At 39.4% G+C, this 17,565-nt stretch overlaps 1 protein-coding gene across 1 annotated transcript in view; it reads left to right on the top strand.

Annotated features, from left to right (window-relative positions):
• plppr4b (phospholipid phosphatase related 4b) overlaps positions 1-4,734 on the top strand; it is a 48,244-nt gene extending 43,510 nt beyond the window's left edge. The window contains exon 7 of the mRNA XM_074693371.1: positions 1,405-4,734. Within this exon, the coding sequence (XP_074549472.1) occupies positions 1,405-3,096 (1,692 nt within the window). The 3' untranslated portion in view covers positions 3,097-4,734. The remainder of the gene's footprint in view (positions 1-1,404) is intronic.
• Positions 4,735-17,565: the final 12,831 nt, after the last annotated feature.

Genomic DNA, 17,565 nt, shown 5'->3' with positions numbered 1-17,565 from the left:
AAAGAAACAAAAAAGAAATATAGAGACCATTAAAGAGTTGACAAAATTACAATAACATTTTAAAACAAAAGAAAAAAAACAACCAAAAAAACAAACACAAAGTAAAACTAAGCTTCGTGAATTAAATGTGAAGACAGTTTCCTTTTAAAAATCTGTAATGATGATGAGCTTTCAGCTACATGTCTTTTATCACTCCATATTTTTACACCATGATATCTGATGGAGAACTGACCGTGTTTTGTTTTATAAAAAGGAAGATGCAGATGGCTAACCTGTCTGGTATTAAACAGGTGAATCTGTGAATTTAATTTAAAGACATTTCTAAATGATGATGGTAAAGAAGAAGTTCTCACAGATTAAATCACTGTTGCCAGTGTTTGGCAGCATTAATCCCTGTTTCCACCAAGCAGTCAATTATGAATGAGTACAGTTAGGTACGGGTCAGATTTGTAAATCTTGATCATTTTCGCAGCCAATTGTGCCCTTCTTGGTAGGTGGTGTGGAAGCTAGATGCTAATAGTTGCATAAGCTACATTATAATGTGATGACATAGCTAGGAACAGGTACCTTTTACATTTGGAATGATCTGGCAGTTGGTACAGGTGCTCAACGGTACCAATTTTCGGTACTTTTTTGTGTTTAAGTGGTAAAAAATATCATGTTTTTTTTTTAATAAAAAAAAAACAATTTATTATATTTACTCTTCAATAAAAAATCTTGCAATGCTGTGTTCATGTCCAGCATGGAAAAATCACCTACTCTTACACTCCCTCACAGTCACAAAGATGCATTTAGGTACCTTAACATGGTACCTTTTGATTTTATGTGAATCAGTACCCAGTACTTTTGAATGAATATAGTTGGTACCTACAAAAGTACCTAATTCGGTACTTGTCCCTAGACAAAGCAGCATGTCTTGGTGTACCTGCTAATAAATCCAATGAATGCTGTTTTGTGATACCACTTTCCAAACTAAGGAAAAGATATTTTCATGAGGTCGACTGGAGATTTAAACATGGCGGGGTTATATGTTGTTCTTTTTTACTGCTGTCACACAGGAAGTAACAATTTTTTCAACCAATCAACAGACTGCACGGTTTTCAAGCTCCACCTTATGGGGTCAGATCGGTACGTCTGACACTCCAATAGATGGGTACCAAAAAGTGGCACGGTACAGGTTGGTAAATTGGGGACCTGTCCTGGTTTTGGTCAAAGGAAATGCCACAAAATGTGTGTGGTACCAAGATGAACTGAACTGAACTGCTTGCTAGAAACAGGGCTTCAGTTACAAAATACTATTTTCTAGTGACTGTTTCTAGTAACTGTTAACTATTTGTGTATCCTCTTGCCGTTCCCTCCAGTCTCAAGAGTTGAATCATAATATGTTTGTGTTCTTTGCTGCAGGGTTTGTATGCAGTTGGAAATTTTCAGCCCAGTGAGGATGCCAGCCCCAGCCCCCCCCCAGTCCTACACCGCCCCACCTGCTCCTTGCCCCACATAAGCCAGGAGGCCGTACTCCATCACCTGCAGATGAAAGCCAGCCTGGCCGGGGAGCCTGGCATACCCCCCACACACGCTGAGGGCCTGTTGCATCGAGCCCTCCAGCAGCAGAGGCCTGAAGACAGTCTGAAGCGATCCAGTGCTGATGTTGAGGTGCTCTCCCCACGCAGCCCTCAGAGCAAAGACGCCCTGGTGACCTTTAGCCACACTCTTCCTCGGGTTCATACCCCTCAGGCCATGGCAGCATATGAGGAAGCAGCCAGGCGTCACGCTGCCACCCTTCATCATGCTTCCATGGACTCCAGTCGCTCAAAGCAGCTGTTATCTCAATGGAAAAGTAAGAACAACCACAAATGCTCCCTGCAGGTCCCAGACTCCTTCTCCTCTTCCATTGACTCATCATCAGGCCACTCCTCCCAGCATCCACACCACCATGGTAGCATGGAGCTCCGGTCCAGCTCTGAGCCGTTAGCGATGGGCATGAACGGAGGGTTTGATGCACATGCATACATGTCCAAACTGGCCTCAGGTGCGTGTAACACTCTGCCCAGTAACTGCAGCGGGATCACAGGAGGAGCCAGGATATCCATGCAGTCTAGACCTGGGTCTTCCCAGCTGGTCCACATACCTGAGGAGGCGCATGAGAATTACACTGCTCCATCACCAAGGATGGGCGAAGGAGGAGGAAGTGAGGGGATGGGGACGTTAAACAGCACAGTTCAAGCCAACTGGCAAAGGGCGGCAGAGAAGACGACAGCCTGCAGGACTACTGACAGCGGGCAGAACACCCAGCCACGAATTATGCAAGTGATCGCTATGTCCAAGCAGCAGGGCCTCCTACAGACCCACTCCAAGAGCTTAGATGAGAGCAGCATCGGCTGTAGCACAACTGGGAGCTGCCAGGGCTCAGCTCGCTTTAGGGCGCTAACAGATCAAGACCCCATCAGCACCACAGGGCCCAGCTCCCTCGGTAGCACCACAGGCAGTATTTCAGGGAGCACTGGAGCAATTGTCAGAATAGAGGCCCACCCAGAGACCAACAAGCCAGTCATACAAGCTCCATCCACAGACGGATCTGGATCATGGAGATGGCGCTCCCTGGATCATGGAACAGGAGGTGCTGGAGGTCCAGGAACTAGTGCAGCAGGAGGAGGGGGTAGTTTGAGGCAGTCGTTTGAGCTCAATGATCTCAATAGAGACTCAGAAAGCTCAGACTCAGTACGCGAAGGGTCCATTGAAAGGAAGCGCGCCAATCACATCGTTACAACCACGGCCACCGTGACCACCCCTCCTATAGTTACAGTCCACACTCAGAACACTGGCCAATCAGAGCAGAGGCTCCACCCCCAGGGCCTTTCTACCATAAGGGTCACTCCAGGGGATGGTAGTGGATCTGGAGGTGGTGGTGGTGGAGGAGGAGTGGGTGGAGGTGGAGAATCTGCCTCAGAAACCCACTCAGTAGCCTCCAGTCGTGAATCAACACTGCGGAGGAAATCCAACAACATCATCCTGATTCCTGAGAGAGCCAACAGCCCTGATAACGCCCGAAACATTTTCTACAAAGGAACGTCGATAACCCCGACTTTCAAGGACTAGTTTACTTAACAACTCCTGTAGCTTAAAACACCAGACAGCTGGATTTTCAGAGTAGCCCATACCTGTGACAAGTGACATTGTTTGCCACCATTGTATAAAGCATAACTAAAAAAAAAAGATTTTTATGAAGCATGGATTTTTTAACATATTAATGCTAAATAACAACCTTTTAAGTGTTGTAGAGAAAAAAAACACTGTGTTCTTTTGTGATCACTCCCAAGAAACTTAATGTCCATTCTGTGCCAGTGCTACAGAGGCAGGAGAACTTTTTTATAAATAGAGTCATTGGCTTTGAATATAAATCCTCACCAAAAAAGAAAAAAAAAAGAATAAAAGAGTAGCAAAGTAACTTTCAAACTGTAGCAAACTAAAACAAAATAAGTGTATCATAGCTGTGAAACCAGTGTTAACTTCCCTGCACTGTGTGAAGTGTTTGTTTGAAATGGTGCTACACCAGATGATACTATTAATGATACAAAATAATGTATAATTTGAATAGATAAGAACTTATTTTACAGTGTGATCAACAATGACATTAATATGTAAAAGATATATCAGAGATATGTTTTGTATTTTGTCTCTTTCTGTACAGATACCACATATTCAACAGAATACTGTTTTGAACCATAAGTGTGCTTAGCATTCCTTCTGTAGCTATGAAGTCAAATATGCTGTGACTTGCACTGAAATATGCGTTTACTGTACCCAGTATACTGTAAACCCTGACCTTATCCTTTATACCCTCTTCTTATAATCGGACATCCATCTCGAGCCCGCGTCTACAGCACAAAAAAAGAGTAACAATGGAATACCTTGTGTCTTTATATCATGAGATAATTTGTACATATCCAAAATCTCAGTGCAATACTTGACCTCAAGCTTCCATGATAATGTTTTGCAGGTTTCACACTGCTCAAAATCTGTTTTTGTAGCTTTCAAATTAACACTTCAAGAAGTATAGTTGCAGCTGACAAATCCAAAGCCAAAGGATAGCATGAACAGAGTACGCATTCAGGCTCCGGCTAATGTTATTAAATGAACTCCACACCATGACAGGCAGCAGGTGGACTTCAAAGCTTGAAAGGGAGAGCAAGGAGAGTTTCCATCAAAACCATAAAAGATGAACAGCTGCCATAGCAAACCAAAACAGGTCCCAAAAGTCAAGTTCAGATAATTCATAGTGACGGCCATAACACTGTTACAGTCTCTGTGGTAAAGCACACCACAGGGTAAATTACTGTAAATATTGGACACAACAAAAATAACCTGTGTTTGTTTTCTTTCTCTTTGTGTTTGTGAGAGAATTCTGTAGTTTTTTCAATCACAGCATCAAGACCTGGCTTCTTTTAGGGCATGTTTTTGGCCTTAAAATTGTTCTAAAAGGTTAATAAAAATTAAGTCTTTTTTTTTTTTTTTTTACTTGCTAAACAGATTCACTCAAAAATGTAAAAGTCAGCTTTCACATTCTGTCACCTGAACTAAGCTAAACACATCCCAGACCTGCTTCTATACCGCACTGCAAAAACTGAAATCAAATCCATTGTTTAGGTCTTATCTTTAGAAAAAGTTATCTTAATCCTTTTCTAAGCCAAATTCATCTGACAAGTCCAGAAAAAAATTGTTGTTTTTTATATATATATATATATATATATATATATATATATATATATATATATATATATATATATATATATATATATATATATATATATTTTGTCAAGACATGATTCTTCTTTATAAGGGACTGAGAGGACTTATTTAATGTGCTTGAAAAAGTCTCACCTCTAGATATATGCCTGATCTTAATCCACAAGTTAAAATGAGATTATCAGAGCCAATAAAGGCTATTCCTAAATGCTATTTCACAGCTTCCTGATCACATTGAAGTTGCTATGACAACACCATGCCAAGTGTCAAAGTACTAAACTTTGGAATTATCTGATTTTAACTAGCGTGAGAAGATAACTCTGAGATTTTCTCAGCTGAAAACGATTTCTGTGATTACTTTTATAGTTATGGTGGACACTGGAGCCTAACTGTCTTACAGAAAAAGGACAGAAGATAGAGATAGAGCACGAGCTAAAGGCTAAAACGGGCGCTCAAGGCTAAAACATGCACTGAAGGCTGAAACATGAGCTAGAGGCTAAAATACAGGCTAAAGGATAACGTTAGCTCTACTTGGTAGATGAGCACTTGTAGGATACAACCACTAACTAACTAACCAACCTTACATGCTACAGACAAGTCTCAGAGCATCAGGCTGTGAGTAAAGCTAAATGTAGCAGGCTAAAACTACTGTATGAACTGACAGTTTGCTTGCTGTCACGTTAGCCTACAGATACATCCTAGCACTGGGCTGCTAGTACCGCTACATTTAGCCGGCTACTGATGTACGATACAAACTTACAACATTTGCTTGCTGTCACATTTCAAACAACAGCGCTACTTAACTACATAAGCCACACTTATTAATACCTTACCTCATCACTTTGTATCTAGTAAAAGATTGTCTCGAACAAAGAGAAGTAGAGTTAAAGTACAAAAGTACATCATTTAAAATTGAATTTGAGTAAAAGTTACTTAGTTACTTTCAGTTATTCAATGCAAAAAAAAAGGATGAGCCATGAATCAAATCCAGCACAAGGCAAGGTAGTGCAATTGACTTTCACTTCCAGGACACAGGGGTTTTCCGACCGCATTTGATTTTTTTCACTATCAATATTGTACTCAGTAACGATAGGGGGTTCAAATGTGGCGAAGTAAAATACTCTGGTCAAAATGTACTTGAGTAAAAGTAAAAATTACATATTTCAAAAACTACTTAAAAAATTACAAATTACTCATAAAGAGTACTCAGTTACAGTAACGTGAGTAAATGTAATTCGTTACTTTCCACCCCTGTTCAAAACAAACATGCCCAGTCAAGAGTCGAGTCTTTACGACAGTGTGTGTGAGACCCTGAACCAAAAGTTGTCTCTGCAATCCACTTCAAACAGATAGTCCTCAAAGTCCCCTGAAGGAAGTTGAGTGTTCATCCTCCTGACCCCATTGGCAGATTTGTGTTTATTTATCTTTACAATTTCAGACGTCTTTTTTGTCTTTTAATATCTTAAAATAAGATTGTTTTTCTGTACTTTCCAGATGAATGTGACTCGTATTTAGTCAAATAGACCATTTTAATGAAACATAAACTCTTGCTTAGATTTCAGTTTTTGGATGCACAGGAATGGAACTGGTATGAACTTTTTGGCATAACTTATTTAAATATCTGACGAACATTTCTTTAAAAGTTAAAACTTTAAGGATCTTTAAATGCATCATGAAAAGCAGTCTGTTCATCTTAGTAAAGTGAAAATACCCTACTGTTAAAATGATATATGAAGCTCTTTTCTCAAGACAGATAATCCACATTGCTGGTAAATTAGTACGCCTGAGTGTCATAGTTTTCACATTATTGTAAATCTTTTGGTTATTTTTGTAAAGAAAGCATGTAACAGGGGATATCACTGGGATTTGCACTCCCTTCATCATCTGTCGTATGCACTGGAAGAACAGCACCTTCTTCCAGTTTTGTGCTGTAATTTCTTTTGATGCCATGAAGCAACCAGCAGATTTTCTACGTACTCTAACCAAGTGTTTGAAATGCTCTGTAGAGGCCAGTCGATGCTGCCAGCTCACCCACTAACTTTGTGATTTCTTCATAGAGAGATGTCTCGATTGAATATGCTTTTCATTTTTTCCATGTTTGGATAAAGACACAGATGTACAGGGTAGAATCTGTTTGGAGAAGACAAAAAGACGACTGTTACTCAGTTGTAGAATTACAAACCTGTTGTTTACACTGGTTTATACAATATGCATATCATATATTAGTATCTCAGTGGTTAAATGAGCACCCGCTGTTTATAAATTATATTTGATACAAATACTCCTGAATTGACCATAATTGTTCAATGAAATTTTTTGCCAGTGTTACTACAAGAGAAAATTTGCCAAAGCGCGATTTTTTTATTTGAAAAGATATGAACTACCATGTAACTTTTAGTGTTTGTATAGCAAGCTTGCAATATGATGTACATGATTTATTCTATACCCAAGTAACATTTGCATGGTCACTTTTTATAATGCATATCACAGAATTTATATCATAAATGTTCTTTCATTTTTACTTTACACTTGTAATTGAAGTATGTTCTTAATTCAGAGTATCATAGAGAGAGTTTAAGACAATCCTTTCTTTTTTTCTTTCCTTTTATCTATTGGAGAGCTGTTACTCGTTTTCAAACAGGCTGGCTTTCTTTTGATGGTTCTGCCGTTCACTTGGAAATGTGTGTGTGTGAATGACTGCACCAAGAAGTAACGAGAGCTGAGGTTCTGATTCAAAGGGAAAACATTTCATTTCCAGGGGAACCAAGAGTCTTTCATCTAATTTAAAGAGACTGTGAGGAGTTTCTAAGTCATCTTCCTTCAAGATATATGCCTGATCGTAATCCACAATTCAAAATGAGATTATCAGCGCCAATATAGATTATTTCTAAATGCTACTTCTGAGTGATGGTGGACACTGGAGCCTAACTGTCAGACAGAAAAGGACAGAGGAGCAGAAGAAAGATAAATAGGAGAGAGATAGAGCACGAGCTAAAGGCTAACACATGAGCTAAACTGTTGGTGGTAATGTTCATTCCAACCCACATACAGCAGCTACTTACAAACTGACAGGGTTTACTTGTTGTCACGCTACAGATATGTCAGAGCACTGGGCTGCCGATAGCACTACACACAGCCGGCTGCTACAATGTTTGCATGATGCAATGTTTCAAACCATAGCGCTTTGTAACTGTATTGATAAATTCCTTACCTCAGTGTTCTGTATGAAGGTAAAAGTTGTCTTGAACAAGGAAAATTTCTTTGGATCTGAACTACATTTAATTTCAAAACAAACAAAGCCTCGCTAAAAGCAATTTACGACAGTGTGCATAAGGCCGGGCCAGAGGGTGGCAAGGGAGTGCAATTAGAACAGTTCCTCCTCATAGAATCCTTAAGTTTTGTAGTTCAATGAAACGCTGAGACATATCTAAAGGTTTTGGTGTTCGATGCCTTTATACAGGAGAGAGATAGAGCATGAGCTAAAGGCTAGATCACGGGGTAAAGGCTAGATCACAGGGTAAAGGCTAAAACTCAAGCTAAAGGCTAGAACACAGGTTTAAGGCTAACACTTGGGCTAAAGGTCAAAACACTTGCTAAAGGCTAAAATGCAAGCTAAAGGCTAAAACACAAGCTAAAGACTAAAACACAAAAGACTAATACTAAAAACTAAGGCTGAATGCTAGAACACAGGTTTAAGGCTAAAAACAGAGCTTAAGGTTAAATCTCTTGCTTAAGGCTTTCACACAAAAGGCTAAAACACAAGCTAAAAGCTTAAACACAGGCTACAAGCTAAAACACTGGCTTAAGGCTAAAACACAGGTCGATCTGTTTGTGCTAATGTTGATTCCAACCCACAGTCAGCAGATATTCTGCAGTGGTCTGTTCAAACTTGAGAGTGAGGTTACATTAGCTCTGATTGGTAGATGACTGACAGGACATAACCAGGATTCACTAACGTTACACATTAAAGACATGTAGCACTTTTTACAGCTGGTCTCTAAACTATGGTACAAATGGACAAAGTTTGCTTATTACATTTCAAACAACAGCGCTTTTAAACAGTTGATAAATCCCCTACCTCATGATGTTGTATCAGGTGAAAAGTTTTCTTTAACAAAGTAACGCACTGTTTCCCACCAAAACAAACACACACAGTTAAGAGTCATGTCATCATAACAGTGTGTGTGAGACTCTGGACCAAAAGTTGTCACTTCAGTCCAGTTCAAACAGATCCTCCTCACAGTCTCTTTGAACTCTATACACAGCTCACCTTACCTTTGTTTCTTACTCAACATAGAATTATTTCCTGTATTTAATAAAGTCAAAGTTTTGTTTAAAGGTTATGTTTAAAATGCTGTTGAAAGTTAAAAAACTGGATATGAGTTTAACATCATTCAGCGTTGGTTTTATTTAAGCATAAGTTAGTTTTTAACAGTAGACTCCAGACAGGCTCAACATCCTGGCCAGGTGTTAACACTCTGCACCGCCCTGCTGGAATGGTGTCAGCAACTTGGCCTTTCTAGAAATTACGTTCTGACTTTCTTTTCTTCTATGACACTGTGTACTTAAAAGCACTTATAGCTACGTAAATCAATAAGTAGAGCATAGCCGAGTAGGAGTTACTTCAGTGGCACTAAACTTTGTATGTTTCTGATATCTTTATCCTGTGGTCAAGAAATTCCTAGAAAGACCAAAACCAAAACCATGTCTGTGCTTTCTATGTCCCCTACTCTGTCTGTGGCTCTCACTGCTACAACAAGTGTTTCCCCACAGGGGACGCTAATCTTCAACTCAACACACGTCTAGTTCTACTATACAGAAAGGCTGGAGTTAGATGGACAGGACAGGGTGTGTGTGATAGAGTTAAAGGTGATATGTTTGTGCTCAGAGTCGCCCTCTGCTGCGACAGGGATCATCGATTTGTTTAGAAAGTTCAGTGAAAAACAGCTGAGCACGAAACAACACTTCAGCCCTGAGTTTTGAGTCAACAACTGCAACAACACAGCACTCATTAGCTTTGAGTAGCATTTCATACCAGCCTCTTGTTCCAGACATATCAAAATAAAGACTGCCATTTTTTATGTGATGGAGAAGAAATGTGAAATCAGTCTCAATGACAAACGCTGAGCTTGTATGATTGTGTAAAATACAAGTAACACTCCTTAGATCAAAGCCTTAACAGTGTCTATTCTCCCTTTATGATGATAGATCAGAAACCCCTCCAGATGAAGATATATATTATATATAGATTGGATACAGAGAAGTCTGATAGGACCAGAATATTTATATGGCATTTTTTCAAATTCTGTGTCTGATTTGCGTCTGTCCCAAAGGCCTGGTGAATCAAAGTGTTACGTGACACATGAGTAGTGATGTAGATCCAATGAATAGAACTGTGAATGGATGCTCTCTGCATGTGTAGCCTCTTGTGTTGTCTTTGGATGAATCATCAATGTTTTCTTATACTGTGATCAGCTGTATGAGTTCTATGCAGCAAGAAAAAAAAAGAAGCTAAAAATGAATTTACCACACGTGGAGTTTGAAGAAGAAGAAAAATGAGTTTGTACTGTTGTTTATGTGCAACAGTCCAAACAGCAAAGTTTTGGTGGCGTACAGAGAGTGAAAAGTATCAATCACACTGAGAGTTCACAGCACGATGGTCAGCGTAGATGACGGCAAAATGTGAATCTTTAAAATGATTGGAATAAATGTTTGCTATTGAAACCAATCAATGGATGTCCTTTCATTCATGTGTCTTTATTTCCTACAGCATCATCACCTCATCAGATCTGCTTACTATCACAAAAATACCTAAAGTTACTTGGAGTGGACAACGAAAAAGTCAGCTCACAATATGCACTGTAAAAAGTGTTGAGCTCAACATGTAACAACCCATTTCTATCATTGACTTCTACTTAACATAATGAGTTCAGGAATTTCAACTTAATTTAATGAGTTATTGGTACACCTACTCAAAGTTTTAAGTCAGTGTAATGAAATGCACATTTCGATGTGTTAACATAACCAAACAGTATGAGTTTTCAGTGTTACCTAGATCTTTCTGAAACTGATCATGACCATGGTGTGACAGTGATATTAATTCAACAGAAAAAAAAAGTGCTTATTGAAATTTTTTGCTTCGTGTAATCGGGTATTTATGACTATGATACTTTGTCAATAATAATTTGTTGACTCAGCTTAACTTAAGTCATCTTGTTGCTTTGACTGAGTTAACTTAATTCAGCATGAAGTGTCAAATTAAGTACACTTACGATATTTGTTTATCTAACTTTCTCTACTAGGTTTATTTAATTTGAAAAAACCATCAAATGTATTTTTTCTGTATTGTATCATCTTGAAATTCTGTGTTTCTGTAACTTCAAAGAAAAAAAGAAAAAACAACCATCTGAATTAAATTGTTTTAATCAGTAACACCTTAATGAACAAAGTTCATTGAAATTAAGTTAATAAGTTCAATCAACACAATTGATTTAACCAAAACTACTCAACAATTCAGTTGTAATCAAATCCACATTTGAATCAACTTAAAGTTTTCAGTTGTTTCAACTCAATAAATTGAAAAACCCAAGAGTAAAAAAAGACAACAACGTGGGTCAGAATGGGACGCAGTGGATATGAGACCCCACTGTACATCGAGATGTCGTGCGCGGTCAAAGTCTGTCTGTGCCCTACAGCATGGACCAGTTGGCTGTCTGTGCTCTATGGCACAGGCCAGACAGCTGTCTGTGCTCCACAGCAGACAGGCTATTTAGTGTCCAATCAAAATACCGTCTCAGTGATGGTAATTTAAAGAGAACAGGGAAAAAAACAACCCAATTTATAGTTTTAAATTTAAATTTTAAGTTAGCCCAACATACCAGAGCCCGCAACCAGAAGTTGCGCTAGATATTTTACTTGTCCTTCTTTTTGACTTACAGGGTCGTACACTTTATAAATTACAAGGCTGATTTAACTTAAACTCTTAAGTTCAATTGCCTAATTAAAAAACATTAGTTAACTCAACTTTGAGAAAAAGCTTTATTTCAGATCAGGGACCTAAGTTATACCAGCTGTTTAATTGATGATCGTTAATTGTTTAACCTGATACTCTGAGTTGAAATTACTTAAGAAAAACATACCTAATCTTGTCAAAGCAAGCTTCAATCATGTTTTATTTAAACTGAAAAATTTAGTTATATGAGTTAACACATGTATTTTTATTGTTTTGACTTGATCCAATGAGTTGAAACTACTGAGTATATTGCATCATCAGTTTAAGAAAATTATCTTTTTTTTTTTCAAATGAGCATACAATACACATCCTTACAACCCACATTTTCTAGTTTAACTATTTTCATACCAATTGCCTTTTCAAGTTACATTAAAGAGGGTGATAACAGCAGGCTGCAAACAGAAGAGAGGGATTAAATCCTCTCCAGGATGTGCTCATGTAGTTTGCATGGCATTGTTTCAGATTTAACTCAGACACAGACAGTTTTTGTTTTAAAGTGACCTTCTGGACATATGAACTGACCCCCATCAGACAACAAAAACTCCATTGATTGGTCACTTCAGTGATGAGTCACTCAATAAGTGACCAACAATGACCTGCTGGCTGTGACAGGATAAACGCCGTAACAGATGAGCGTTCTTCAGAGCAACCTGACTCTCTGCTGTCAGCAGCTAAAGGTTAGACTTGAGTCCGTTTCTGACGACGTGAGGGACGTGTGTGTGCTCAGCTGAATCAGTCAGCAGAGGTGACTTATGAGCTGTCTCATAGCTAATTCAGCAGGTTCACTCACAGTCCTGGTTCTGTTGATGGGAAGTCTCTGAATTTCCTGTAAAAGACCACATCTCTGGGTTTGAAGCCCCACAAATGGCGTGGCGTCCATTTCAAGGAGCACTGGGATCAAAGCTATTTCACCCACGTACAGTTTGACAGAGTTTTCTAACATGTTAAATGTAATTAAATGCTTTGAATTAACTCAACACCCACCACAGCAAGACTCTGATAAGCCTGCATGTGTAGGAAAACATAAATTTATATTTGTTTAAGCCTTTTAACATCCTCCTACACTGCCTGTTATTATGCCTGGGAGGCAGACTCTTAAAGCCAGCTTTTTATATAGACTTCATCTTATTAAGAACCAGCTTTATGTTAACTTTGCATGTGAGACATCAAGATATGAAACAGTCTAATGGAATAATGAGTCATCCTGATGTGATAGGATATATAGCTGATTTATAAATGATGCAGTAATAAAAATGGTGTGATATCACTGCTGCTCTTTGGCTTTTGGGTGATCACAGGGGCAGCTGTGGCTCACTCCAAGGTCTTACTATCCAAATGCAGAAGTGTCCCCTGAAATGTCTCTTGGAGCTGTGTGTGAGTGATGGGCAATCTATGCCATTGCTAGGCACTGCCATAGTGGCTGCCTGTCACAGCAGCTCTCTCTTCATTGTTGTCCCCCCCTCCTTTATTATTATTATTATTATTTTTAAGTTATCTTTGTGTTTAGAGATGTCATTTCTCTTTATGTCTTATTCATTGGCCATAGATAATTAACTGGTTGCCTTTGCAATGATGGTTTTTTTTCACTCATTTCACACAGGAGATCCTACATGTAACCACATGGTCACACTGTTGACACACAAGATTTCACCTGTTAGCAGCTTGTAGCATGTTGATGCTAACTGGTGCTGGGCCTGATGTTCTCTGTGAGCTGAGGAGAAGGAGGTGAGGATGCTGTGCCTGTGCTGCAGTGTAAGCTAAGAAGTGATGACATAGACCTGTCCTTCCATCCATCGTTATTGGGAACATAAGATCTATCTCCCATAAGATAGACAAGCTAGCCATGCTAACACAGCACCAAAAGGAATACCAAAAGGCAGAGTAGCATCATGCTATTCACAGACATGGCTCTTTATAGGACTTTTTTCTTCTAGATGACACTTTGTTCTATTTATGTATGTGTTGCACTATATACTTTCTTGTATTGATACTGTGACTCCAAATTTCCCTTTGGGGATCAATAAAGTACATTCTATTCTATTCTATTCTATTCTATTCTATTCTATTCTATTCTATTCTATTCTATCAGCATACATACAGCATGTAAAATGAATTGATTAATGTGACATGAGATATAGAGGTGAGGAAACTAGAGATATAATGAAGATAAAAGCAGTCGTTTAACTATGTAATATGTAAATATTTGTTGTGATGAGAGTCTGAAGTTATTTTCTTCCTCAACACAAAACAAGATAGGATGTTTTAAGCTAAAACAGGAGGTATTCTGCCTTCTTCAGTCTTTTTTTTTCTGTCCCCATATGTCACCATAGTGTCTTCACATGATTCACAGCTCAAAGAAATCTCTATGTTTCTCTCTGCTGTTTTAGAAACCCCTTATTTCAGCCTGTCTGAACACTTTGTAATGGCCACTGTCTCTTTAAGACTTTCCACTCCACAAAACCCCTTCACTCTCATTGGCCAGTTTACTGGAGACCTGTTGGGGGTGAACCTATGGGCAAACCTTGGTGTTTGATGCCCTCCTCAACATTTCATGGAGCAGTTAGGAGATACCTGTGCTATGACCTCATCATTTCAGTAACTCTAGTGAAGATGTGGTGCTATTTTTAGAACTGAGTGTTTTGATCAGTTCACAGACAGATTCAGGGATTTCCACAACACATGAATAAGTAGAGGTTTTAAAATCTGCACGTTTAGTATAAACATCTGGCATTGTTGCTTTATGTCAATGTTTAAAACATGTCAGCGACAACGTGCCCACATACTAAAACACATGAATAGTCAAGGAGTGCCATACTGCTACAAAGCTCAAACACTGAATCAGTGGTGTGCACAACAGCGGGGAGTTGGTCGCTCCTTCTTGTGGCCCAATAACATGCCTAAACTGTCCTTTTGGGAGCCAAAACACACTTAAGTGCTATTATGCGTTAAGTAGGAGCCAAAATGCATGCTGAAGTGCCTTCCTGGTTGGTAAAACGCATTCAACCACCCTCTTGGGTGGCAAAAATGTATGCCAGTAGGTTGGCAAGGTCATTGCAAAAAATGTGGAGTGTAGTCCTTGGTGGCATGAGTGTGCTGTTTTTGCTTTTTTATTCTTCTCACCCCTGCCCTTCAAAACGTCTGTGCATGCCATGGCACTGAACACAGGAAGACTTGCACTGCTAAGCACAACTGGTTTGATTGGTGACATTGTTCTAGTTAACGACACCTCTGGACTAGCTGGTCCTGAGTGGAGGAGCAGAAAAAGAATGGTGCAGGATTGACCGACTAAATCGCGTGCCCAGGTGAAGAAAGCAGCTTCCAGCCCAAGGACCCTTTCTCACATGTCACTCACCTGCTCTCTCCTGATTCCACTCTCCTGTCCTCTCTAAAGGTGTAAAAGGCCAAAAAATATCTCTTTAAAAAAAGAAAGAAAAGAAGGAACCCTCAAACTGTCATCACACAGGAGCGTACGCCAAAAGATGACAGTGTCTGAAAACAAATCTTCTCTTTCTGTTCGTTTTAATTCACTGTACTAATTAGCTCCTCTTCTTCTCTGTAACCACCTCCTGCTTTCTGCCTCGGCGTTGCCATAGCAACATGGCCCTTGTCATTGTGTAAATTGTCTCCCAAATAAAGAGCCCAAAGCTCCTCTCTTTCAGCTGGAGGCACGCGGAGATGAGATGATTCCTGGTTGCCGCAGATAAACAGGTATCATTATGAAAGGAGGTAATCCCTGCCTCTCAGCCGTATCCGGGTCTATGTTCCTCAAGCTTTAACACTCAACATCCTTTCTGCCTTTAATAGTACAGAAAACTAAATCATGAGCCCATCATAATGGTATTAGAGGAATCAAAAGAAATCCATATTTCATTTTCAGAGAGTTATCAGATGGTGTGCATGTCACAATGAGAGTGAAGAGAAGAGATGTGCTTCCCTCCTCTCTTCACTCTCGTGTGGGTTTAACAGTGCAGCTGCTGGCCTTGTCCTACTTTCTTTGACTGAAATGTTCAAAGGCAAAGAAAGGGAAAGGGAAATGCGAAAGTAGCTGAATCCATCAAAACTATTCTTTATTTCCCATTCTCAGTTTTTTAATATATTTATAATTTTTTTGTTATAATGCAGCTTCAGACCACCAATCACAAAACCAAATTCAACACAGGATTTCAAGCAGACTGGCAGAAATTAGTGGTTAACATATTGTATGAATGTCACATATTCATGATCTGTTTGAATCCATTTTTCATTGGTTCATTTTAAAGTTTCATGTGCACCAGGAAGACACCAATAAAACTACTGAAACAAGACCTGTCAGAACATCACTTGTCACATGTTAAATAAAGGGTTGCCCCAGATATTGATGACCGGTAAATACCACTTTGACAATTAACGGATCCATTCTTCTTCTTTTTTTTTTTTTTTTTAAAGATGTTTGTTTTTTGATGTCTGATCCAATAAGTTTGAGTTTCACAGACTCAAACTCATAAACTCTTCATTTGCCAGATCCACAAATCAGCAGAATCATGTAGGTTCAACAAACAGCTAACTGTTGTAATCAAAATGAATGACACTCTTTGTAGGAGTGCTATTATCACAAAGGTAAACAGAGGGTGAAAATTCAACAATATTGTAGCTCATTAAACAATGTAGAGAGCTCATTGTTCCGTATCATCCGTCTAGGTCACTATGTTCTCAGCAGGTCTGCTCGTTGTTCCTAGGGTCCCTAAAAGTAGTATGGGAGGTTGAGCCTTTAGTTATCAGGCTCCTCTTCTTTGGAGGTCGGGGGGCAGAGACTGCCTAAACTTGAAGTGTAGACTTAAAACTTTCCTTTTGGAAAAAGCTTAGAGTTAGAGCTGGATCAGGTCTGAACCAGGTCTTAGTTATGCAGCTTTAGGTTTAGACATAGGAAACTGACACACAGGGCTCCTGTTTCCCTCTCTATCTGTCAGTCTCACTTCTTATCTTAACGTCTCATTAAAGTTATTAATCAAGGATCACTCTGATGCACCAAATTCACCAGATTCGTCTGCAATGCGACTCCGTTCTGTTGTGTGTTGACTGTGTTTGTCAACTTAGACCGGCTGCATGTTCAGTCCAACAAGCTGTATGACTGACAGACAGCTGGAGTCACAGACCGAGAAATTCCTGCTCTTCCCACTCCATTGATCAGTCTCTCCTCATTCATGTTGGGCTGTAAAACCTCAAACCTGTTGACTCCTGGTCTGGCTCTGCTCATTATGCCTGTTTATCGATGTTGTCAATCTAAATACGAACTGATTTTGAAAAGGTTTGTTTTATTTTGAAAGTCCCTGGGTGTTTTAAGGTAGTTTTTTGTCACTACTTCCTGTCCCACTCGATCTTCCTTAGGGTGAATTTATGCATCACAGCTCCAGCAAAAATAGAACGGCTCGGTATTACCTGTGACATGATGGAGCAGTCATGTAGACGGCCTGCAACGGAATGGATCCAGTCTTCAGTCTGGTGTATTTAAGCTCTTAGAGTCTCTGAGTTTGTCTTGCAGGTTCCTCTGGATTGGTGCTGTTGACGGCCTGCTGCCGTGGACCTGCCAGACTCCAGCTGCTACTATTTTAAAATTAAACATAAATGTTGACATTAGTGAGTAAGTATTCATTTGAAAGTCCTGCAAATAGCACACATACATACACCTTTATAGTCTGAGCTGATTGAGGTAGAATGTCCATTGAGCATGAGTCTGGCTCCACTCAAGATTTCTGTGATTCCATAATCTTATTTCACTGAGCTGGTGTGTTAACTACATGCTTTTGTTTCACCATGCTTTTTATTCATGCCAT

Source organism: Halichoeres trimaculatus, unplaced genomic scaffold, assembly GCF_033239565.1.
Source record: "Halichoeres trimaculatus isolate MK-OKI-2021-1 unplaced genomic scaffold, fHalTri1.1 fHalTri1_scaffold_18, whole genome shotgun sequence".
In the NCBI taxonomy this organism is placed as follows: domain Eukaryota; kingdom Metazoa; phylum Chordata; class Actinopteri; order Labriformes; family Labridae; genus Halichoeres; species Halichoeres trimaculatus.
Note: the sequence above shows the minus strand (reverse complement) of the source record. Positions and strands in the feature narration are given on the sequence as shown.